Source organism: Bos indicus, chromosome 3 (assembly GCF_029378745.1).
Source record: "Bos indicus isolate NIAB-ARS_2022 breed Sahiwal x Tharparkar chromosome 3, NIAB-ARS_B.indTharparkar_mat_pri_1.0, whole genome shotgun sequence".
In the NCBI taxonomy this organism is placed as follows: domain Eukaryota; kingdom Metazoa; phylum Chordata; class Mammalia; order Artiodactyla; family Bovidae; genus Bos; species Bos indicus.
The window spans coordinates 43,941,673-43,967,038 of NC_091762.1; the positions used below are offsets into that span (position 1 = coordinate 43,941,673).

Consider the following 25,366-nt stretch of genomic DNA (forward strand, 5'->3'; position numbering starts at 1 on the left):
TTATGAGGGGCTTAAAGGTTAATAAATTACATTTGACAAGGAAAGATTTAAGGGAAAGATGAACCTTGGTGTGTTTGGTTTTCAACTACATAATCTTACTGGATTTCCATTGCTGAGGCTAACCTGTTTTACTTTTCTTTTTACTAATTTTGTCTGTTGACACTGGAGATATCAATTGACAAACAGAGTTGTCCAAAGAAGTCTTTACCATTTAATTTTAGTAGACCAACAAACCTTTTCATTAATATCAAATTTATGATTCTTCTGCTTATGAATGGTTGATCTCTACAAATCGAAAATGCCTATTCTTTTTTTTTTTAAAGTAAGTATGGCATCTCTGTGCTCCAATAGTCTAATACATATTATTTTTTATTTATTTATTTATTTGGCTGCACAGGGTCTTTGTTGTAGCACACAGGATTTTCGATCTTCATTTGTGGAATGAGGGACTTTTTTTTTTTTTTAGTTGTGGCATGAGGGATATAGCTCCCTGACCAGGGATTGAACCTGGGGCCCCTGCTTCAGGAGCATAAAGTCTTAGCCACCAAGGAAGTCTCCAAAATGCCTAATCTTTACTCCTCTCAATTTTCCTTCATGTTTTTGTAATAAACAACCTATTTTTTGAAAAAAGGTATCTTTTTATAGGATTGATTATTAAACTAAATGCCTTTATATTTTAAACCATGTTGCCCCTAATAGCAAAGCCATGGATTTTGTTCTTCAAGATGGATTCTTCTATAAGATAAAAATAAGTTTTTTTCTGGAATTGAGCTGTAGGAGTTGCTTGTATATTTTTGAGATTAGTTGTTTGTCAGTTGCTTCATTTGCTATTATTTTCTCCCATTCTGAAGCCTGTCTTTTCACCTTGCTTATAGTTTCCTTTGTTGTGCAGAAGCTTTTAAGTTTAATTAGGTCCCACTTGTTTATTTTTGCTTTTATTTCCAATATTCTGGGAGGTGGGTCATAGAGGATCCTGCTGTGATGTATGTCGGAGAGTGTTTTGCCTATGTTCTCCTGTAGGAGTTTTATAGTTTCTGGTCTTACGTTTAGATCTTTAATCCATTTTGAGTTTATTTTTGTATATGGTGTTAGAAAGTGTTCTAGTTTCATTCTTTTACAAGTGGTTGACCAGTTTTCCCAGCACCACTTGTTAAAGAGATTGTCTTTTCTCCATTGTATATTCTTGCCTCCTTTGTCAAAGATAAGGTGTCCATATGTGCATGGATTTATCTCTGGGCTTTCTATTTTGTTCCATTGATCTATATTTCTGTCTTTGTGCCAGTACCATACTGTCTTGATGACTGTGGCTTTGTAGTAGAGCCTGAAGTCAGGCAGGTTGATTCCTCCAAAATGACCCAATCAAAAAATGAGCCAAAGAACTAAATAGACATTTCTCCAAAGAAGACATACAAATGGCTAACAAACACATGAAAAGATGCTCAACATCACTCATTATCAGAGAAATGCAAATCAAAACCACTATGAGGTACCATTTCACGCCAGTCAGAATGGCTGCGATCCAAAAGTCTACAAGCAATGAATGCTGGGGAGGGTGTGGAGAAAAGGGAACCCTCTTACACTGTTGGTGGGAATGCAACCTAGTACAGCCACTGTGGAGAACAGTGTGGAGATTCCTTAAAAAACTGGAAATAGAACTGCCTTATGACCCAGCAATCCCACTGCTGGGCATACACACTGAGGAAACCAGAAGGGAAAGAGACACGTGTACCCCAGTGTTCATCGCAGCACTGTTTATAATAGCCAGGCCATGGAAGCAACCTAGATGTCCATTAGCAGATGAATGGATAAGAAAGCAGTGGTACATATACACAATGGAGTATTACTCAGCCATTAAAAAGAATACATTTGAATCAGTCCTAATGAGGTGGATGAAACTGGAGCCTATTATACAGAGTGAAGTAAGCCAGAAAGAAAAACACCAATACAGTATACTAACGCATATATATGGAATTTAGAAAGATGGTAACAATAACCCTGTATATGAGACAGCGAAAGAGACACTGATGTATAGAACAGTCTTTTGGACTCTGTGGGAGAGGGAGAAGGTGGGTTGATTTGGGAGAATGGCATTGAAACATGTATAATATCATGTATGAAACGAGTCGCCAGTCCAGGTTCGATGCACGATACTGGATGCTTGGGGCTGGTGCATTGGGATGACCCAGTGGGATGGTATGGGGAGGGAGGAGGGAGGAGGGTTCAGGATGGGGAACACATGTATACCTGTGGCGGATTCATTTTGATATAAGGCAAAACCAATACAATATTGTAAAGTTAAAAAATAAAATAAAAATAAAAAAAAATAAGTTTTTTTTTAAGAAACAAATTCTGGAATGTTGTGGTTGGGATAACATTCATAACTGATGCTATTTTTGTTTGTATTGTTTTACTATCTTTGGAAATTATTCTTGGGGACATAGGTAACCTATGGCATAAGTTATTGAATAAATGACTCAAACTCACTTTAATTCCTACTTGGTTATCCAGATTTTGGCTCAAACATGTGTTAAGTGATATTCATCCCACCCACCTCCTGCCCCAGTACAGGCTGCAATGGGAGAAGACAGATGCAGCAGATGCCAACTAGGAAGCCCTAGGGGCACATGTAAATTTTGACTAAAGTTCTATTTATCTGTATATTCTGGTAAAGCAAGAAAAAACAAAACAAAACAAAGGTCCTTGTTTAAGATAATCCATTGTAGATGGGAATGAAAGAAAGATTTCTTCTAAACTCTTTTCAAATCAGATTAGGCTACATCCTGTCACTCTGTATATCCTGTTTCTCTCCTTGCCCAATACCCACCAGGCTAATCTCTGCACCCAGGTCAGATGGTCACCTGCCTGGAATGCCCCTTCTGTTCCCCTCTTCCTAGAAAAAACGAATTTATTAAGTTCTGGCTCAAAATGTTTCTTCTTTTTGGAACGTTCTTGACTGTTTCTTCTACATAGGTCTCTGCTGACCATCCTTATAAAGGGTGGGTTGGAAGGCAGCTAATCCTGTAACTACAAAGGACTGGGAGTTCGGGAGTGGAATTGGAAGACCTGAATATATACGTTTGGTTTATGAGACTCATGTTGTTGAGCAAGTCACTCATCTCTGAGCCTCATGCCTTCATCTGTAAGGCCCATCTCACAGGGAAGTTGTGAGGAAGAAATGAAGTGGTGCCAGCAAAAGATACTTTGAACAGGTTGTTGATGATGTCATTGCTTTTGATTACAGTGTTAAACTTTGGTAGCTTTTAAGCTATGAAATGTGTAGTTGTTATTTGGTAAAAGATTTGATGTTTACCTTGAAAGCATGATGCTAAGTGAAATAGCCAAACAAGAAAGGACAGCTATTATGTAATATTTACTTGGAGTATCCAGACTAATCATATTCATAGAGATATAAAGCAGAATGGTGACTGCCAGGGGCTGGGTTGTGGGGAGGGAGGAAAGAGGACTTATTGTTTAATGGATACAGATTTTCTGTTGATGATGAAGTTGTTTTGGAGATTTACGGTGGTGATGCTTACTTGTGATGATGACATTGTGAATTGTATCCATGCAAGTAGTTAAAATGGAAAATTTTGTGTTACATATATATTTTATCACAATAAAAAATTGATGTTTATAGGAATACTATCCATAATTGTCAATTGATAGAAACAGCCCATCTGCAGATAAATGAATAAGAAAGTTGTGATACATACATTCGATGAAATAGTATTTGGCCATAAAAAATGTATGAAATACTGATATGTGCTGTCACATGGATGAACCTTCAAAACATATGCTTCTCCATGGCTACCAGAGACATTGAAGGACTAGAATAAGAGGAACAACAAACAAACAACAAAAAACTATTATGCTAAGTGAATCAGACACAAAATGTCACATATGATGATTATGAAATATCCAAAATAGGTAAATGCATGGAGACAGCAGAGTAGTGATTGCCAGGGCCTTGAGGGGAGGGAATAGAGGAGGGAGTGAGAGTAAATGCCTAGTGGATATAAGGTTTAATTTTGGGGTGAGGAAAATGTTTTGGAGATAGATAGAGGTGGTGGTCATACAACATTGTGAATATAAGAAATGCTACTTTAAAATGCTTACTCTATCTTTTGTGAATTTCTCCCTAGTAAAACAAATAATTTATCTAATTACAACTCTTGGATTATACCTTTTGCTGGCCTTAAATTTGTTATCAGCTTAATTTCTTATTTCATTATCAAATAAGTTAATGTAATTTTATATTGTGCCTGGTTATGTAGCTTTAGTTTAAAGGAGAGGTAGTTCCTAGAACATATCTTTAGAAGTATATTGTCTTCATATGATATTCTTATTCACATGTAAAATAAATTCATATTACATTCACATGTAAAAGAATTCACATTAATATGTCTTCTTATTCACATATAAAAGAAATTGTACTGTACTCTGGGTTTCTGAGTTGGTGATGGACAGGGAGGCCTGGTGGGCTGCAGTCCATGGGGTCGCAAAGAGTCGGACACGACTGAGCAACTGAACTGAACTGAACTGGATTTCTTGCAAGAACCTAAAGAAATTTTTTGATTCCCAGTCAGATGCTAAGACATAGTAATCAGGTTCTGGGAATAAGAATTTCCTGAACCCACACATTCTAAATATGTGATTTCTACTGCCAGTAATGGCTAAGATCCTGCAAAATAGACTTTCCTTCAGAAAACTAGGATAAACTTCAAAAAGCAGCTATCTAAAAGAATAAGGAAAAATTTCGGAAAGAGAAATGACCAGAATCCCAAGGCCTGTTAATGATAGCATCTTCAGTATTATCTCAGGAGAGGAGGAACTAAGTTAATAATGACTGGAAAATCCCCAAATTTACTAAAGGCCTAACTTTACTGATTTATGATGCAGGAAAACAACTCAAGCAGGAGAATGTCGACAGTCATGCTTATACAAATCATTGTCAAACTCTTGAAAGCAAAAATTACAGAGCAAGTCTTGAAAGCAGAAAGAGAAAAATTAAGCATTCCAGACAGGGGAACAATGATTTGGTTAACATTTGACTTCCCTGGTGCTCAGACGGTAAAGAATCTTCCTGCAGTGCAGGAGACCGGGGCTCAATCCCTGGGTTGGGAAGATCCCCTGGAGGAGAGCCTGGCATCCCACTCAAGTATTCTTGCCTGGAGAATCCATGGACAGAAATGCCTGGTGGGCTACAGTCCGTGGGGTCACAAAGAGCTGGACACAACTGAGCAACTGAGCACAAGCACAGCACAGGGATCTTATGGAGCCCAGACAGAGTGGAATCACATCCAAAAAAGAAAAAAAGTCAATAAGAATTCTAGTTGCAGAAGAAATATCCTTCAAGAACGAAACAGAAATGAGAGGACATTTAAGAGAATTTGTTAGCACGTATGCACTACAAAATGCAAAAGGTTCTTCAGACTGAAGAGAAATGACAGCTGGACCCTGGGAAAGACATGAAGAAAACTCAAAATGATAAACAATTAGTAAATAAAAAATCCCTTTTGGACTTTTATGACCTAAGTTCTTTATAACAAATATGCCTGATTAAAGCAAAAAACAGTCTACATTTTTTTGTGGGGTTTATAATGTATGCAGATATAATGCATATAACAAGTTAGCATAAGGGATGGCAAGAGATAATGGACTCATACAGTTGAAAGGTGTCTGCATTTTATATGAAGTTATACAATGTTAGTTCTAAGTGAAAAGTTCAAGATGTATATTGTAATTCTTACAGAAATAAAAAATAAGACATATATAAGAAGCCAGCGGAAAAAATGATATAAAATCTCAAAATTATTTGCTGCTGCTAAGTCACTTCAGTCTTGTCTGACTATGTGCAACCCCAGAGATGGTAGCCTACCAGGCTCCTCCGTCCCTGGGATTCTCCAGGCAAGAACACTGGAGTGGGTTGCCATTTCCTTCTCCAATGCATGAGAGTGAAAAGTGAAAGTGAAGTCCCTCAGTTGTGTCCGACTCTTCGTGACCCCATGGACTGCAGCCCACCAGGTTCCTCCGTCCATGGGCTTTTCCAGTCAAGAGTACTGGAGTGGATTGCCATTTCCTTCTCCATAAGATAATTTAATTTAAAGGCTAGAAAAGAAAAATACAGGAGCAAAAAAACAAAAACAAAACAAAACAAAAAAACACAGTGGGGATAAAGAGAGAACAAGTAATAATATTGTAGGCCAAAATTCAACCACATTAATAATTACATTAAATGTTAATGGGCTAAAAACTCCAATTAAAAGCAGAGAAGGTCAGATGGATAAAAAAGTAAAACCCATGATATGATTTATTAAAATATAAAGGGACGGATAGGTTGAAAGTAAATAAATGGAAAAAAGCATAGCATGAAATAATAAGCTTGAGAAGGAAAAATGTCTGTTTCCAGCCAAAGAGTATCATCAGAGATAGACTCTACTTTTTATTTTTTGAGATAGACTCTTCTTAATTGATTATAGCATTAATATATTGAGAACTCAGTAAGTAACTCAAGAGTAGTGTAAACATCCATGAGCCCATACTGATTTAAATTAATGATTGAATAAATCAACAAATGAAGGATAATAGACAAATCTGTATAGAAGAATTTGAAATAATTGATACAGATACTCTGTCCTCAAGGAAAGTGAGCCTAACTTCCTATTACTTAAGTGTGGGCTGTGCGTAGTGACTTCCTGCCAATGCAGACAGCAAAAAGGAATGATTTTACAGTGAAGTAATCTGACTAAATTATATCAGCCAGTTTATCAAGGTCAACATTAACAGTGATAAATCATGTTGAAAGTATGTATCATTGACATGATCTGATAAAAATGGCACTTTACCTCTTTAGTCTTCCTTTCACAAACTTATGACCTCAGCTTAATCAGGAAAGTAATATCAGACAATTTGCAGTAGAGAGACATCTTACACAATACATGGATGGTAATTTTCAAAATTGTCAAACTTATCAAAAAAAAGGAAAGTCTGAAAAACAGTCATAGCCAAGTGGAGCCTAAGGAGACATGACAACTAAAAGTAATGTGGTTTTCCTTATACGATCTTGGAATTGAGAAGTACATTAGGTAAAAACTATGGAAATCTGAATAAACTATGCTGCTGCTGCTCCTGCTAAGTCGCTTCAGTCGTGTCCGACTCTGTGCGACCCCATAGATGGAAGCCCACCAGGCTCCCCCATCCCTGGGATTCTCCAGGTCCTGGAGTGGGTTGCCATTTCCTTCTCCAATGCAGGAAAGTGGAAAGTGAAAGTGAAGTCGCTCAGTCGTGTCTGACTCTTAGTGACCCCATGGACTGCAGTCTACCAGGCTCCTCCGTCCATGCGATTTTCCAGGCAAGAGTACTGGAGTGGGGTGCCATTGCCTCCTCCGGAATAAACTATGAGACCTTAATTAATAATAATGTATCATTTTTGATTCATTAATTATAACAAATGTACCATACGAATGTAGGATGTTAATAATAGGGGAAACTGGGTGAGGAGCATATGGGAACTTTATATTATCCTCTGAATTTTTCTCTTAATCTAAAGCTGTTCTTTGAAATAATGTTGAATATAGTTGACTGTAGATAAAACAACTCTGGAGCATGTGTCTCCTCATCTCGGGGAGAAGGTGAGTTCTTTGTATAAAGGATAACTGTCTCTTATTAGATGAAAACAGTTGTCTTTTTAGTTGCTTGAATAGTTGAATATATGTAGAAGGATAAATATGGAAGCTGAGTAGAAAAATGGCTGGACGGTGCCAGTTTAATGCCTCATCTTTATCTTCATCATTTAATGCCTCATCTCCATATCCACCTTCTTTGTCCTGTTTTGTTATGTAAGCATTTCTCCTTTGCCAGCTGAAGCAATTGTAGAAGGTGTGAAAGTGTTAGTCGCTTAGTCGTGTCTGACGCGTTGCTACCCTATGGACTGTAGCCCTCCAGGCCCTTCTGTCCAAGGGATTCTCTAGGCAAGAGCAGTGGAGTAGGTTGCCATTCCCTTCCCCAGGGGATCTTCCCAACCTAGGGATTGAACTTGAGTCTCCTGCATTGCAGGCAGATTCTTTGTTGTCTGAGCCACCAGGGCAGCCCATGTTACACTTTGTCAATAGAGAGTACTAGAGGGATGCTGCAAGGGCAAGGAAGCACCTCACTTCCATTTTCCAGTTTTCCCTCCTTTTCACTGAGTACAGGGACCAGTGGATGGGTGTGTGGATGGCCCAGTCTCACCCCAGCAGCTCTGACTGACCCGCTCCAGCTTTGCACTCAAGCCCCATCCTGCCTACCTGAGAGCCAGTTTCACAGCAACTCCAGCTTCATCCCCAGGCAAAAGGCAGCTCCTGCCTCCCACACCTTCTGGCTATGCTGGGCCACTTCTACATACAAGCCCTGGTCCATGACTCATGGTTAGTGGCTAGATGATCTGCCAGTCAGATTCTGGCTCATGTTGCCTAAGACCAACTGGTGTTACAAAGCCTCCCCTTGTAGATTACATCTTCCCCCTTCTGAACTGTTTACTGTATTCATTTGTTTGTTGACCACTTCCTTGGTGCTAAGCAGTGTTCTAGTAAATTTTTGTGTACAAAAGCAAAACCCAGTGATTTATTCACAAGCATGACAGAGCTACAAAAGAATGTGCAGATTTGACATGTCATTTATGCTAAAGCCAAAGGCATGAAGGGAAGGAATGGTACCCTTGGACCTGGGATAGGGGTGTTTCTGTGAAAGTGCTTCTGAAATTTGACCCTTCAGGTTTCCCAGAACATTTCAGGCCAGCTGAGGAGTTCTTTCCTCTTAGAGAAAAACTGCCCTTTGCAAACAAATCATCTGAGGTTGATGCTCCCCAGGTAAATTCTTGTCCTCATCAGGATCTGCTTCTTTTACTGCTCATTACCTCCACATCAGTAGCTAAGATAATTTCATCATGGACTTACCAGGGAAATTCAGTGTTTTCCCTGAGAGAGAAAAACAGACTATTCACTCAAAGACTTGGCAGGGCCTAGGTAATTTGCACTGGGGATCCAAGGAAAGATGTGTTTGAGTGGATTTTGGAGGCTTGTTGGATAGAAGACAGAATAAGAAGGTTGAGTAGGAGAGAACTGTTATGGGAGTATCCTTCAAATCATGATTTAACATCTTGGCAAAAAATACTTAGGAATTAAGTGTGGTACACTTTATTAGTAAGTTTTAGCATTAGGATTATGACTTATTTGTAAGAACTGGTCGAACATTAGACCAGATTTGTGTTGAAATTTGAGAAGTCCTCCATCCAACAGCCTTGGGCCATAATCAGTCTCTGTACCCTGGAATTCACATTGAAATGAATGAAAGAAGATATTTCAAGAAGAACGAACATATTGGTTATCAACTTTAAAGTCATGTACACTAATAATCTAAATCCAGTCCCCAAATAAGAGGATAATTATTGCATGCACCTTTGAAATGTATGCAAAGAGCTTTAAGTCTCAATTGAATTGTTCCTTGACAGGGGATGTAGTTGCCTGAGTCCTTGTTGCCTTGGGATGGCACATTTACTCGTCAGAGTTGAAGATGAATATTTCTGTGATAAGGCACAGTGACTTCCTATAATCTCTCAGTCTTTGTGTTAGCAAAATTACAATGTCAGTTAATAAAATATAGTTGGGCTATTTTAAATACCTTTATTTGTAAATTTAACAAGCTCTTATTAGAAATGCTTTGGTATCAATACAATAAAAATATGTTGGTTTCCCCTCCACTGAATTATATCAAGTAACTGGAAAAGTTAAGCATTTGTTCTCCCCAGCATTTTTTGGAATTTTTTCAAATAATGACTACTGCTTATCCACATGGCATAATATGGCTATAATTATAATTTTTTTGTATCTTAGGGAAAAGAAACAAAATATCCAGAAGAGAAATCTGCAAATGTTTCTTAGTTTCTTCTTCAATGGATGTTTATGTAGATGGTACACCTCTCAGATAACCTTTTTTCCCAGCTTTGCCATTCTCATCCTTAATGCTGTAAAATAAAGAAAAAAATAGAGAGTTATAAAAAGCTTTAATTTTCACTCTAAATGACCATTTCATAGATTGCAGGAAAGTTTGAAACATACCTCAGATGATTTTATCCAACAATGTGAGCATTGTTTTAGTAGCATAAAAAGATAGTAGAAATAATAAGCTATGGTTAACTTAGGGAAGAAGCAGGTTCAGAACTAGAAGGAACCTATTTCTACAAATATTAATAAAGCAAACACAGCATAAGTTGAGTAAATACAGGACTAGTGCACATTAACAGTATTAGCCATAGATAAATAGCTATGGGTCAACAACTGTGTTTTGTGCATATTTCTGAGCTATGTTCTACAAAAAGAAAAAGGCATTGATATAAGCCCTAATTCATAATGGTTGGGTTATTTTTTAACTCATCAAATCTAGTTGTCGAAAGGGGCTTCATCCTTAGGTATAGAATGGCAAGAACACATTTTTTAAATAATGAAACAATGTGAACTAGTAATTAGGAGTTGGAGTCATTATGAAATGTCTTTGTCAAGATAGAAGTACTTTCAAATGGCAAATTTATCTTTTTGAGAATATTTCACTCTTAATGATGTATTAGGTATAGAAACCATTTTTAAAATTTGATTTAAAATTCATAACACTGGTATCATGCTCTTAATAGTTAAGACCTGATTATAGCTGCCTCAGTCATGTTCTAAAAGTCGAGAGATGCTTTCAAGGCACCAGTCATTGCATTTACGTGTAATATTGCCCAAGCACCAGCTATTTAGCTGTTTGAAAAATTTTGCTTAATAAAAAAAAAGCAAAAAGGAAATCATATTCTCTCATTTCACAGTTATATATTAGTTATGTATTGAAAAATGAAGTGACCCTATTTCTAAGAAGCTCTTTTTCACAATACGGGAAAGTTTGGGATCCAACACTATAACAAGACCATGGTCAATTATGTTGTCACTATACTTATATGAAATGTTGTCATTTAAATGAAACCAAAGAGCTTTATTTGCCTGGAAACTTTAAGGGAAATGATTATTTTCAGTGGCAAGATCAAGAATATTTCCTTGAATTTAGGACCAGCTGAGATAATTTTCCTTTGCTCTGTAGCCAGGAAGAGGGTCCCAATTGCTGGGAGATGTTAGATGGTGAAACCTAATGACGGGAGTGTACCTCCACATCAAGAAGCCAACTGAAGGCAGAAAGCAAGTCTTTATAGTTTTTACTCTGAGTCTTTGGACCATTACCTTTCCCGTACCAAAATAAGAGCAGGGGCAAAGTCCATTTTAAGGGACTTTTTGAAGGTCTCTTTTAAGGCAAGGGCAAAGTCTCCTCCCTACAACTACTCCTCAACTTAGATTCAGTGAAGCAGGCCTACCCAGTTGCTATAGACCGTCAATGAGTTGTTACAGGACATCCTGGATGTATGCATCCTCAGCAGTGAGGCAATCCAGTAGCTCATGGTCCCATTTCTTAAGGTAAAAAAAAAAAGAATTCTAGATTGTTAGACTCTGCTATTTCTTTCTTTAGGCTTATGGTAAGTGAGTTCCAAGTAGCTGTGTGGGGACAGGCAATGAGAAAGCCCCTTGGTATAGCAGCTAAAAAAACCTGACTTATCACCTCTCTTTTTCCTTTTCCTTTCTATTCTTCTCTGAGCTCTATTTCCTCTCCGTATGGCAATCCAGACACAGTTTTGATTGTTTTTAACTTGACAGAAGAGAGCTTGCTTCCTTACTTTCAGTATCCCTTGGCTTCTAATGGTTGCCACAGGTTGGCAATTCTGGCACCAGTAGCTTGTGAATCCCCTGGAGCTGAGGTTCTCGACCTATTTATTCTGAAATACCACTGACATCTATAAGAGGGGAGAACAGAGCTAGAAGTACAAAAGTAGGTAGGTGAGGATTACCAAAGGGAGCCAATTGTTCAGTTGGTGGGGATAGTAATAAAGTCCCAGTAAAACATTACATGGCCACTCATTGGTGGATGTATTTGGCATTGAACCAGATATTTTAAACATGACCCTGTGTTATACTTACTTTAGCAAATGGATGTAACTTTGCCTAAATTTTCTTGTCATATCTCATCCTGTTCAAAGTTTTAACTAAATCTGGTCTTTAGGATCCCCAGGTTCCACTTTTCTCCATCTTTCTTTCTCCTTCATGCTCTTTTCCAAGTTAAAAATTGCTCTTAGATAAGACTTTGATAATAACATTTGCACAAATGAAAAGAGACTTATAGTTCTTAACTATTACTGTGCCTACTAGGAATGTTTATATTTAGTAGGGTATCTATACCATAAATAAAGGAATTGAATTAAATGGTAGATTTCCAAGTATCAATATGCATTTTGGGGGAAGGGGGATAGAGAGAAGCTTAACCTACTTGGTGCTTGTGAAATTAAAATGCATGGATGGCTATAAATTCTATGTATATGGATGACCCTGAGGTCAATATGATATGCTTATTTTTAACACACATTTAAAAATATCAGTTCTGTAATCCACATGCTGAATTGGAAAACAAGAATGTAAAACAGTATTATGATAGAAAGCAAGGAATTTGGAGGATTCTGTTTATAAGATGCTTTGATTGATAGAACATAACTTTGTATTGTTACTTTGTCTGGAAAAGTCTTCCTGTTTTCATTATTTTAGCTCAATGGCATGATTAGTGTTGTCTGGAAACATTAGTCACTTCCTATATTTTTCTCTGTGGTAAATGTGTTGATACGAGTAGGGGAGAAGGAATAAGGGAGTTCAGGAGGAGTTGGCTAACATCCAAGTTAAAAAATAGGAGGTTTTATAGTGGGTAATGTCACTGCTCTTGACCATAAAGGGTGTGTTCCTCTTTTCTAAGTTTTCTATGTTGTTCTTTAAAAAATGGATTTAAGATGCAAAATGAGATCAATAAACAAAGCTCATTCTCAAAACAGAAGAACTTTTAGTTTTAGTAAGTTTCTTTTGTGGGGACACACCATTAAACTCTGATTTAGGTAGATAATGTAAGTGTACAGTTACTAATAGGTTAGAAATTCTTCAGATAATCAAATTTACAGTTGGTATGCCTAATTGAACTACTTAATAAAAAGGGAAGAGGTCCATTTTATTGTATCATTGGCAACCTAAGACTAGGTTGCTGGGTTACAGAGGAAAAATCCTTCCTGAATTGTCCTGCCAATTAGTTCCTACCACAGTTCTACAAGATTATCAGGTTCTTTGATTGCTGGATAAGCTGGGACTTAATAGTTACTGCTTTTTAATGAGAATTCTCTCATTAGAACATTTAAAATTACTATCCCTTTCACAGATCCAGTACTTATGTCTGGATAATTTATGTCTTTAGGAATTGTAAGTACAGCTATTATATTTAGTTTGATCATATTTTTATTTATTGTTCATAAATAAGTAGAATACAATATTCAAGTGATAATAAAGAATCTAAAATTGATGAGCTATCACTTGTAGAAAAAGTGTTATTTTCTATTCAATACTAAAAAAGCTAGATAGCTATAAAACTTTAAGGGAATGAGAATGTATGGAATGCAAATATTTAGAAAATAAAAAAATAAAATGTCTAAGTTAGGGAAGATTATGTGACATAAATATTATAATGTAGAATAAACTGATACCTTTTGTAAAATGTAGAAAAATGAAGGACATAAAGTTAATAAAATTATAAAAGTGTAGAGAAACAAGATATAGCAAAGTAATAAAATATCACACTAAAAATAAAATTTGTTTTGTGTTTTTTTCTTGCAAAATTAAGGCAATTTGTTAACTTAAGTAGGAAATCTAAACCACAAAGAGGCACAAAAAAAGGGCTGGCTTCATTTCTTCTGGGAAAAGATCTAATATTGATGACAATGTGATAGTGATTCAAACGCATCCATACACAGTACCATACCATGGTAGAAAACGAATTTCAAGTTACTAAGGTCAATCAATGCAATGCCTAAATAAGGCAACAAATTTTTGTTTCACTTTCTCTTTTGAAGTGACTTAATCACTTCGATTATGATAATAATAACTCATATCAACATTAATAAAACAATCAGCATCAGTTAGTCTCTGAAGCGTCAGAAAAAGCTGAGAGCAAAAAGGCTTGGTAACAACGCAAAGAGAAGATTGTCACATGACTAAACAGCAGTGACAAGCCTTGTCATGTCTGTTACCTGTTAAGGATGGATCCTCAGTCCCGTCGCCTGCTATCTGAACGTCCAGTGGAGAATGGTGGATGGGGCTCCCTAAGCTTTCTTCTTGTTCCTTCAGGGATATGGAGTTTTTATGGGGAGATTTATGGTTTGTGTTTTCATGGGGATTGACTTCTGCTCTCTTTCTCGGGAGCGGTGTTGGCTTGGCAGGCTGGAAAACCTGACTGTGGGGAGCTATGGGATGGTAGGCTGGTTTCTCAGCTTCCCCTTCACCCTCCTCCTCGTCGTCAATCACAACCAGCTCAGCATGGATGATCCCATCATACCCAGTCAGAAGCTTCTTTTCTTCCTCATTGTCTTCTGCCTGCTGATACCCCATGAATATCATTGTCACGGGCTCTTTCTCATCCAGGTCAGAAGGCAGGGAATGAACAATATTATATCTAATGTCTTTCTCATCCTCCTGGCAAGGGGGTGAAGAACTCTGGCGTTCTGACTTCTCAACTAGTGCTCTGCTGGGACTCAGTCCTGACTTTGGAGAGGGAGTATATTTGTCCTGCATTACATTTGGTTCTTCCCAAGGAGTCATCAGCCTCTTTTGTTGGATGTGGGGCATCTCCTCTGCTTGCTGAATCATTGATCGGGGATGAGGTATCGGCCGAGCTGGGCTGATGTGATTGACACTGTTACCTCTCTCCTCTGCAAGTCCATTGTCCATGTTGTGTATGGATCCATTCACATCGTTACCCAGTCCATTAGCTTTAATTTTTACCCTTTCTTGAAAGTTTGGTCCAGGAGTTACCTTCTCTCTCTGTGGAGTTGTAGGTCTGCAAAATGGATTGGCATATACAGGTTCGTGGTACTCTGTTGGGGATTTAGAATTTCTCTCTGAAGCCTGTCTTAAAAGTTCCTCCACTTCAACTGGTGCCAGGCCATCGGTGCCATTGTATGCTGCACTGTGATTAGAGCTTACTGCATAGACCGACTTTTGCCCGTCATCATAAACTTTTATCCCTGTACCTTTAAAGTCATCTGATGGGAGAGGTATTGAAGACAGGACTGTACTTTCTCCGGTCTTCAAGTCTTTTTCAACTTTGATTTCCATGGCATACAAAGCTGTTGAGAGACAAATTTGATCTCCGATTTAGTCAGTTTTTCCTGTTGTAAAGTAACTTGCTTTCATAGTGTTTATGTCCAGTATACCTGTTGACATTCTTTTATGAGAAATCTTTTTAAAATTTCTGATTTATTCATTAAATATATAAAGACTAAAACTTTAATGACATGGGATTTTGTGCAAGGATGTATGAAATTACTAAAAAATGGGAAAGACTGAAGAAGGGAAGCTGATTGTTCCAAATGGTAAGGATTTTCACTAGGAGACCAAAAGATGTTCCCTTTCTAATGAGAAAATCTGACACAACAGATTTACATTCTTTTATATTGCTCAGTAGGAAGAATCAGAGTTTTCTTTTTAATAAGGAAGAATATGTTACTCTGTGCATTACTGTTGGTAAAGGCTGAGCAAGGTATATTTTATTATGCTACACCCTTGTTGCACAGCCCTGCAACGTGTTGAAATTAGAGAGGTGTGTTCTAAAGTTTTCATAGCTAAGAGGTGGTTAAATATTGAACTGGTATCGAAGAGGGAGGAAGAAGGCTAGAATCACATGCTTCTCATTTTCCCTTATGTTTCTTTTCATTTTCACTCCCACTTTTAAGAAGAAGGGCTAAAAATAGAGCAGTATCAGCTGTATTAAAACAACGGAACGGAAATGGTTGATTTGGGGGAAGCTGAAATCTGTTTCATGACCCCGGCAAGATCTCGATGCATGTATGCATGCTCAGTCGCTCAGTCGTGCTGACTTTCAGTGACTCCATGGACTGTAGCCCACCAGGCTCCTTTTCCATGGGATTATCCAGGCAAGATTACTAGAGCGGGTTGCCATTTCCTCCTTCAGGGAAGATCCTAATGGCCAGGATCGTGACTGGCAGAGTAAAGCTAACGGGATCCTGGGCAGCATAACAATGTGGCACTGACTGTTTTTGTGTCCCCCATCTTCCTCTTTGGAGACATCTTGCATTTCATCTTTCCCTCACAGCCCGGTGGTTCTTGGCCTTCCCTGGCTACCCAACTAAAATTGTAATACACTCACCCACATGTGCCCTTTCCACCTTCTCTGCATTAGTCTTCCCTTTAGCATTTTTGCTTCCTAATATATTTCATTTATTTACCTAATTTTTAATCTATTGTCTCCCTTAGAATGTCAGCTTTTATTCTCTCTTAGAATGAGGGCAGAGATTTTTGCTGTTTTATTCACTACTGTGTTCCTAGTGTGAAAACTGAGCTTGGCATTGAGCTTGGCATTGAGTATTTGTTGAATGAATGAATGATTGCTCCCTGAAGGTAAAGCATCACTTCTCTTTCACTCTAAAATTCAAAGGTTCCCTCTCTGCCCCTATACAAGCCTTAATTTTCCCTAGGCCATTGACATTAGTTTCATGCAACCATTCTCACATAGGGGCAAATGCCTGACCTCAGGGAGAATACTTTTGTTCATTCATTTAATCTTATTCTAATGTCTACTATACAGAATATGTTGGGAGAGATATTTTTGAGCAAGGGAGCTTTGTTTCAAGAGCTTCTTGTCTCCTTTAGGTCTTTATCTTCCCTGTCCTTACCTAGTTTGCTGAGGAATAAAATGCATGAAAGAAATACTGTAACCCCATTGTTGCTACTTATACAAGTGACTTACCTCATGGAACTTTGTAAAATGGACCAGTACTTAACCTGGAAGGATAGGATGTTACAGCAAGTTGCTAATATATGATATTGTAAAATATGAATTTGAGAACCTACCACTGAAGACAAAGTTTTCATATACCTTTTCTATTTTGTTCGTCATCTTCTATTCCTTCATTTCTTTCCTTCCTTAACCTGGAAGGTATGTAGGATTTTGGAAGGTCGGGGATATTAGCATAGATGTCTTCAACTGACTCTGTAAAATTCATATTAATTCAAAATACATTTAGAATATACTTACAATAGAGAAAAATTTCAGCAGGCTAATCAAAAAATATCTTAGCTCGACATAACATAGACTGCTCAAGACATACCTCCTGATGTTTCTTCCTTTTCCACCTTCACAGACTATAAGAGAAAAGAATTCTCCATGATTAATACAGTTTAAAAATAAATTCTAAATGTGAATATACTTTGAAGAATTATATACTATTTGTGGAATCATTTTGGGAGGGAGTCATAATTTTCAAATCGGCTAATGCTCACCCTTATTATGTCTTCTGTTGTCCTCTCAACTGATTTCAGTTTCTTTAAAATTGCTTCTTCATTGGTTGAGATTTGCAGTTCAGCCTTTTCAAGATCTTGGATCTCTTTCTCAAGTCTGAACAAAGATATATGTTATATTGTTTAAAACAATACAAATACAGAGCCCTCACCGATACAGTTCCCATATACCAGCTTTACTTGGAATACTGCATGTAAGTATCCAGATACCATATAAGAACTTAGCATCACACCAAACATTACAGTAAGTACATAGGAGATACCCAATACCTGACTTTGACTTACTTTTCAAGTTGTGTGTTTTTGACAAGGGGGATTCTCAGGTAAAATATTTGACCCTTGGTCCCATTTTCTTCATTACAACTACTAATGTTACTTCCAAATGAAACTGAGAGATTTCTCTTACAAAGAGGCATAAGTTTAAAGTTGGACCAAAAGAAATGGTCCATCTGTCATTAATACTGTAGATTGCCAATTTTTCTTACCCAAGTTTTCATAGAAATTACTTGGAGAAATATTGTAATTTTATTTTCTAGCCAAGCAATACTTTATAATATAATTATCATATTTGACTTAAAAATCATAACTATTTAACTCTTAAAACCCCTGCATATCCCAACACTGAAAATGACACTTCATTTTCATTTTAGTTTTCTAAAAGTTGCTATATTATAGTGAGTAGTGTTCTATTACAGTGAGTGAAGAGGTGAGAAATGGACAAAATCTAGTACAGTGGCCTCAGTTGCTGTTGTTTATAGAGGCTACGTTTCCTAGATTAAAAAAAAAAATTATCACATGGTCTAACAAAGTGTAAGGGAACTCATAGGAACAGAAACAGACATTTGAAATTGGATTGTCACATCCTGAGCTGGTATCTTGACTAGTTTAGAGCTGTGTGTCAGATTCAAGTTAATTCCAGGGTGTGGCATCATGACCTCTATCCTGAATAAAAGCACACCACCACTGGCATTCACAAAGTTAGAAAAGCTGGCCCTTGGCATCCATGAAACACACATAATTTCTCAGGCAAATACTCTGAGCTCTAAAATCAGCTGCCTCAATGGATGGCTGCTTAGACATAGCAGCCAGTTCAGGAGATGACAGCTGTGGGTATTAGTGTCAGCTGAGATAATTGTCAGTTTTCTTGACTTCTTTCTTTAAGATGATCATGCATCTGGCAGCTCAAAATCCCTGTGCTATTGTCACACCAATAAAAGTCCAAGATATGGTCAAGCAGATCATTCTACTTATTGCTTTCATTTCAAAGTTCTGACTTGCCTGCTGCCTATAACTGTTGGTAGTTGGCTGTTTATAGCTGAGGTGCTCTTGCACATCATAAAACTCCAAGTAAAATGCAGTACTTCTGGTTTCTTAGAAGTTAGTAATGTGTGATGCCAATCTCTTAAAATCCCTCCATATCCACAGTACTATAGTTGCCCTTCGGTAGAGTTGTGGGGCTATATGTTGGTTGGTAGAATGGAAAGTTGAATACTAAAAGGGGTAGATCTGGACTGTTCTGTTTCTGCTACTCACTACTTGTAAAAGCCAATTCTTTAAACTTTCCTGAAACTCAGTTTTGTAATAGATAAAATGAGGATGTAGTATACACCTTACTTGATGCAGAAACTTGGTAAAGCTAAGAAGAGGTGATGTCTTTGAAAGCACATTAAACATAGTTGAGGGACTTCCCTGATGGTCCAGTGGCTAAGACTCTGTGCTCCAGTCTGGAGTTCAATCCCTGCTCAGGGAACTATATCCTGCATGCCGCAACTAAAGCTCTGGCATGCCATAATAAAGATGGAAGATCCCGCATGTCGCAGTGAAGTCCCACAGGCAAATAAATATTCAAAAGTAAATATAATTGATATCAGATGTAAATGTTATTTTGGTGTAATTATCAAAGGTTTTCTGCAATACATCATGTCTCTCTTCCATTGTCTTATTCTGCAGGTTCCTTTACCTGATAGCATGTTCAGTTCAGTTCAGTTCAGTCGCTCAGATAGCATGTTAGAGATAATCTAATGGGGAGCCTTTGGGTAGAAAACAAGAAGGCTCAAGTCATTGCTGCATAAAGCTCTCAGGATCCAGCTGTGGAATCAAGTGGACCTGGGCTTGAATCCTGGTTCATCTATCAAGTTTCTGGGTGACTCTGGACAAGTCACAAGACCTCACTAAGGCTCATTGTTTTCATTCATTTAAAAATGTTTGTTTAGCATTTACTTTGTACCAGGCACTATCCTGCATGCTGAGATGTAATGGTGAACGCAGCAGTTCCTGCCCTCCAGGACTACATTCTAGTGGATAGTGTACGAATACAGGAGCTGGCAACCTTTTCCTATAAAGGCCAGATAGTAAATACCTTAGGTTTTGCAGGCCACATATGGTTTATGTTGCTTATTCATCATTATTTTTAAAAATTTTTACAATATTTTAATAGTGTAAAAACCATTTCTAGCTCATAGCTATACAAAAAGTTGGCCATGGCCAAATTTGCCAACTCATTAAAATATGTATATATTTTATATATATATATATGTATGGTCCAGGATCAAATCTAGCCCTGAACTTTACACACACACACACACCCCTCATATATTTACTTATAACTACACATATACACATATATATACATAATAAACAAATGTGTATATATACATACATACATTTATTTATAAAGAAAAATATTTCCTTGAAAAAAGAAGCTAAGGGTTATAAACAGAAGAATAGAGGAGACAGAGGGTGCCTAGGAAGGGTGTTCTATTTTAGATAGTGTGGTGATGGAGAATCTCTGACAAGGTGTCATTTGAGCAGAGACATAAAGGAAATGAGGGAGAGACACACAGGAGTGTTAAGGGGAGTATACTTCACAGGGAGGAAAAATAACTTCAAAACTTGAAATAATAGCTGAGGGATTAAGGAGGCAAATGATGAGAAATGAAATCAGAAATGGGGTGGCCGCCAGATCATACAGGGCCTTCTGCATGGTAATGCCTTTGGGAATTCTGAGAAGAATTCAAACCTGCTAGGACTTGAAATTTAAACAATTACATTGGCTGCTGTGTGGAGAATAAACGGGAACAAGCAAACACGGAGGTCTCAGTTGTAATAATTCAGATAAAGATGGCTTAATTCAGGGTCCTTGCTGGTTGACGAGTGAAAAGTAATTGGATTCTGGAAATATTTCAAAGAAAGAAACGCCAGGATATGTTGATAGATTACATGTGAGATGTGAAAAAAGAGAAATGTCCAGAGTGATTTGAATGTTTGTGATCTAAACAATTAGAAAACTGTGAATGCAAGTAGTCAAATAGTAATCTGGGAAGGAGAAGGAAGGAGATTGGTGGGGGATGTGTTAAATTTGAGACAGTCATATGGTGACATGGAGAAGACAGATATAAAAGTTGGGAGCTTAACTAAGCCTGGGTTTGAAGATATAAATTTAGGAGTTGGTATTTATAGCCATAGGAATGGATAAAATTTTCTAGAAAGTCAGGGATTCCAAAGACTGAATCCTGGGGCAATTAAACATTTAGCAATCTGGGCAAAGTACTTCGTAGGGTTTGTGTGTGTGTGTGTTAGTCACTCAGTCGTGTCCGACTCTTTGTGACCCCATGGACTGTAGCCTACCAGACTCTTCTGTCCATGGGATTCTCTGGGCAAGAATATTAGAGTGGGTTGCCATGTCTTTTTCTAGGGGATCCTCCCAACCCAGGGATTGAACCTGGATCTCCTGCAGTGCAGGCAGATCTGTAGGGTTTAATAAGGAATAAAAGAAATAGTGAACACTTGGCTAATGCTGGTTTTCTCCTGTCTCTGTTCCTTTCTATTCCTGGGGTACAGAGACAGAGCTCTTGGTCTGCCTGTGCAGTTCCATCTCAGGGAAGTATGGAATGCACTGGTGTTTGTAGTTGCTTTCCTCTGTAAAGAGGCCCATGGATAATGTAATGTCAGGTAGTCCTCATGAATATCTTTAGATTAATACAGTAAGAATATGAGGTTGAAAGCCTGTCAGCATCATCAGAAGAGCTGCTAATGAATGTTTCTGGAGGTTTTCAAGTCTTTGGTAAAAACTGCTTTAATATGAGGCTGCTGTCAAATGACACATCATGATGCATGCGTGAAAACAAAGTAGATGCAAACACACACACTTTTCTCTCCTTTATCACTTAGTTACAACCAACTCTCTGTAAAATAGAATAATAAGGAAGCACCTTGGTGCTAATTCTTGGAATTGCAAAATTCTGTAGATGCTTACTTTTACAGAAAATTTCTTAAAATTCTCACTTTAATATTTTATTTTGATATGTTGATGTGATACTTCTGTATATTATTTGTGGACAACATAAATATAATTAAGGGATAAATGTTAGAGTTTTTTTTTTTTTCTTTTGAAAAAGCTTTCTAGAAGATTAGGATGTCAGTGGGAGTAATGGGAGGCCCAGGGTAGGGAATTGGCGTCTCTCCCGTGGTTCTTCTCACAAGAGCAGAGCTCTGAGGGGCAGGTGCTGCAGTAGCCCAGCAGTAGAAGAGGAGGTCTCACAAGCTCTATAGCAGATAATGGATCAAGCTCTTGAGGAATGAGGATTTTAAAGGAATATATAAATTACAACTGGTAGGTAGGTGCTATTTTGTATAGCCAGTACAGTGGGTCTCAACTGAGGGCGATTTCTTCCCTGAGGTCATTTGGCAATGTCTGGAGATATTTTTGGTTCTAACAACTTAAGAAGTGCTACTGGCATCCAGTGAGTAGAGGCTGGGGATGCTGCTGAACATCCTATAATGCAGGGCACAGGCCCCACAACAGGACTTATCTCATTCCGATTGTCAGTAGTGTTGAGGTAGACAAGCCCGCGACACCTAATACACTGCCTAGTCTAGTATAGGCACTTGACACATGCTTTATAACGGATGTTTAAGTATTTGTCTTTGGGATATTTTTACTTTTTCCTCATTATTTTTCTCTTCCACTTAGCCATAACATAGGATCCAAATTTATTACTTGTTGAAAAGAATTTGATCATCCTATTTTTATTTAAAATTATTAATTGGGTTAACTTGCTTTTCAAGTCTCTTTCTGTCTATATATATAAATCAGTCTGTGTGTGTGCTCAGTCGTGTCTGACTTTTTGCAGCCCCACAGACTGTAGCCTGCCAGGCTCCTCTGCCCTCTAGGCTGCTCTGTCCATGGAATTTTCCAGGCAAGAATACTGGAGTGGGTTGGCATTTCCTACTCCATATATATATATAAAAATTTATGTACATGTAAATATATATTTATTTATTTCCTGACTCAGTGACTATTCATAATTAAGTGGATACTTAACTCTGATTTGAAGCTCCAAAAATGCAGGGCTTACATTAGGGCCTCATATCTAATACTTTTCCAAAGATTTTGGTGGAGAGAAAATTTAACAAGTATAAGTGAAGAAGTGGAGTAATATATATGTCTATATCTGTATGTGTGTATAGTACATTTGTATATGCACATTTATGTGTACATCTATTTTTTATGTGTGCATAACATTTTAGTTTTACATGTAAATATAAATCTATGGTGTATACACATGTATATGTAAAACTAATTTTTTTTAACTTGGAAAGCTTTGGGTAGATCACAGGGGATAATTCTCTAACCTTCACTTGCTTTTCTTTCAGCTGATGGGCTAGAATTTCCATAAGTGCCTGCCATTCCCATGTTTAGAAGGTATTACTTTTCTCAATGGGAACTGAGTTCCTAGAAATGCTGATTCAGTTTGGTGAGAAACAGGCAGCAGAAAAAGAGAAATGTCCTTCCTGGTGCCTCCTGGGCTGTTAGGTGGGGCCTGATGGATGAGTTAGTACCTTTCTCCCTCAGTTTCTGAGAGATGTTAAGCAGGTATCACATGCCAGTTTAGATAAGCAAACTACCCGAAAAAGGATTTGTAATGCTTTCCATTATTGGAATTTTTCCTCTCCTTATTTGTTGGAGAAAAATAGGGTTATTTTCAAGAGCTCCCTAGGTGAAAGCAGGTAGCTTTCATTTCATGCACTGTTCTAGTAATAACTTCCCTTAATCATCGTGAGATAATGTCCCCAGTCCAATTCCAATGTGCAATTTTTTTGTCTTAGAAAAAGGACAGCACAGAAATGCTAGATGCGCCAAGAAAGGGTTATTTCAGAGGGCAATTTTTTTCTGCTGCTGAGGAGTCCATTTATCTCTTTCAGTTTTTGGTGGCATTAGCAAGGACTAACAACCACTCCAGTACTCTTGCCTGGAAAATCCCATGGATGGAGGAGTCTGGTAGGCTGCAGTACATGGGGTTGCTAAGAGTTGGACACGACTGAGCGACTTCACTTTCACTTTTTACTTTTCACTTTCCTGCATTGGAGAAGGAAATGCAACCCACTTCAGTGTTCTTGCCTGGAGAATCCCAGGGAAGGGGGAGCCTGGTAGGCTGCTGTCTATGGGGTCACACAGAGTCGGACACGACTGAAGCGACTTAGCAGCAGCAGCAACAACCTGATAGAGTTTGCTATTAGGGGCCAAAGGAGAATTCAGAGAAAAAAAAATTTTAAGAATCTATGCCCTACCTTACAGCACTTCACTTGTTAGCAATTATAATAACATTTAATATGTATTGAGTATTTACACTTTACTAGGCACTGGCCTACTTAGTCCTCATAACAGCCCCCATGAGTCCTGTTATTAGTTCCATTTGACAGATGAGCAAGCTGAGCCTCTAGAAAGGCAACTGATTTTTTTAGACAGCCTGTGGCAGGATGGAATTTGAAATCAAGTCTCTGCCAATAGAGCCTGAGCTCTTAACTCCTTGCTAATTAGCCACTGTGGGAACAAAACTTTTTTAAAAATGGATTCTTACGAACTTACAAACAACATTCATTTGCTAATCAGTATGAAAGGATTTTTTACTTTCCATAATAATAAAGTGAGGATTGAAATGCTAGCTGGAGTCTACCAACATGTAACAATGTTGACTCATTAACTCTAAAGGTAATATTTCTTTCCTGATCTTCATTAGAATGATTTTGCTGTGCTGAGAATGTCTCTGCTTAGTGGTCCAGTCAGTATGACCAGGATTAAAGTCCAGGCTTCATCATTTTTCTCTTTGGTTGCTTGAGTTTGGTTTTTGGTAGGAGTGCTTAGAATATACTTTTTCAAAGAGTCTGAGGTTTCATAAACTAGTGCTACTTTATAGAGACACTTTATTTGCTTGGTCATAAGATTATTGTTCAAAGTAATGGAAGCTTTAGCTCTTAAATATAAAACTGGTTATGCAATTTGATTATAATACCACAGTTTGAATGTAATCACCAATGCTACGTTTGAAATTAAATTTATGACTGGTTTTAGCTATTTACTTTGAAAGGACTGAGGAATTACCTGTGTCTTGGTATCACAAGCTCTATTATTAAAGGTAGGACTATGCCCAAAGAGAGGTCCCAACTGACACTTCTCTGGGACGGCCTGAGCCAGCAGGTCTTAGATCCAGGCCAGGCCGCTACTGATTTACCTCTGAGAATAGTTGGTAGAGGTGCTAGGACCACCTCTCCAACCCCACCCCAAACTGGATAAGGAAGAATCCAGTTTCTTTTGGGGCTCACAGGCTCTCAGAGAAGTTTGCCTCCAACAAGGTATTGAATTCAATGAGGAATGGTGAGCAATTTTACCCATTGACTCTTCCCCCATAGGTTCTTTCCTTTCCTCCGCACTGCATCTTGGGAGAACAGGAGGTGGCTGCTGGTTTATCTATGCTTTGGAGTTTTTTGTGTGTGAAAGTCCACTTTTTCTCTTCCAGCCCTACTCATGGAAATAGAAAGTGAGCTCTTATCAAAACCAACACACTTGGCTTAAATATTAAACCCCTTCAAGCTTCAGTTTCTTCATTTGGGGAATAATAATAGTGGTCATGCAT

The 25,366-nt window shown here is 37.8% G+C and overlaps 1 protein-coding gene across 1 annotated transcript in view; it reads right to left on the reverse strand.

Annotated features, from left to right (window-relative positions):
* Window positions 1-9,645: 9,645 nt before the first annotated feature.
* The window catches only part of PALMD (palmdelphin), a 59,782-nt gene continuing 44,061 nt past the window's right edge, over window positions 9,646-25,366 (reverse strand). The window contains exons 4-8 of the mRNA XM_019957002.2: window positions 17,436-17,550; window positions 17,264-17,297; window positions 17,032-17,145; window positions 14,168-15,262; window positions 9,646-10,000 (exon numbers count right to left, since the gene is read on the reverse strand). Coding sequence (XP_019812561.2) covers window positions 9,957-10,000; window positions 14,168-15,262; window positions 17,032-17,145; window positions 17,264-17,297; window positions 17,436-17,550 — 1,402 coding nt within the window. The 3' untranslated portion in view covers window positions 9,646-9,956. The remainder of the gene's footprint in view (window positions 10,001-14,167; window positions 15,263-17,031; window positions 17,146-17,263; window positions 17,298-17,435; window positions 17,551-25,366) is intronic.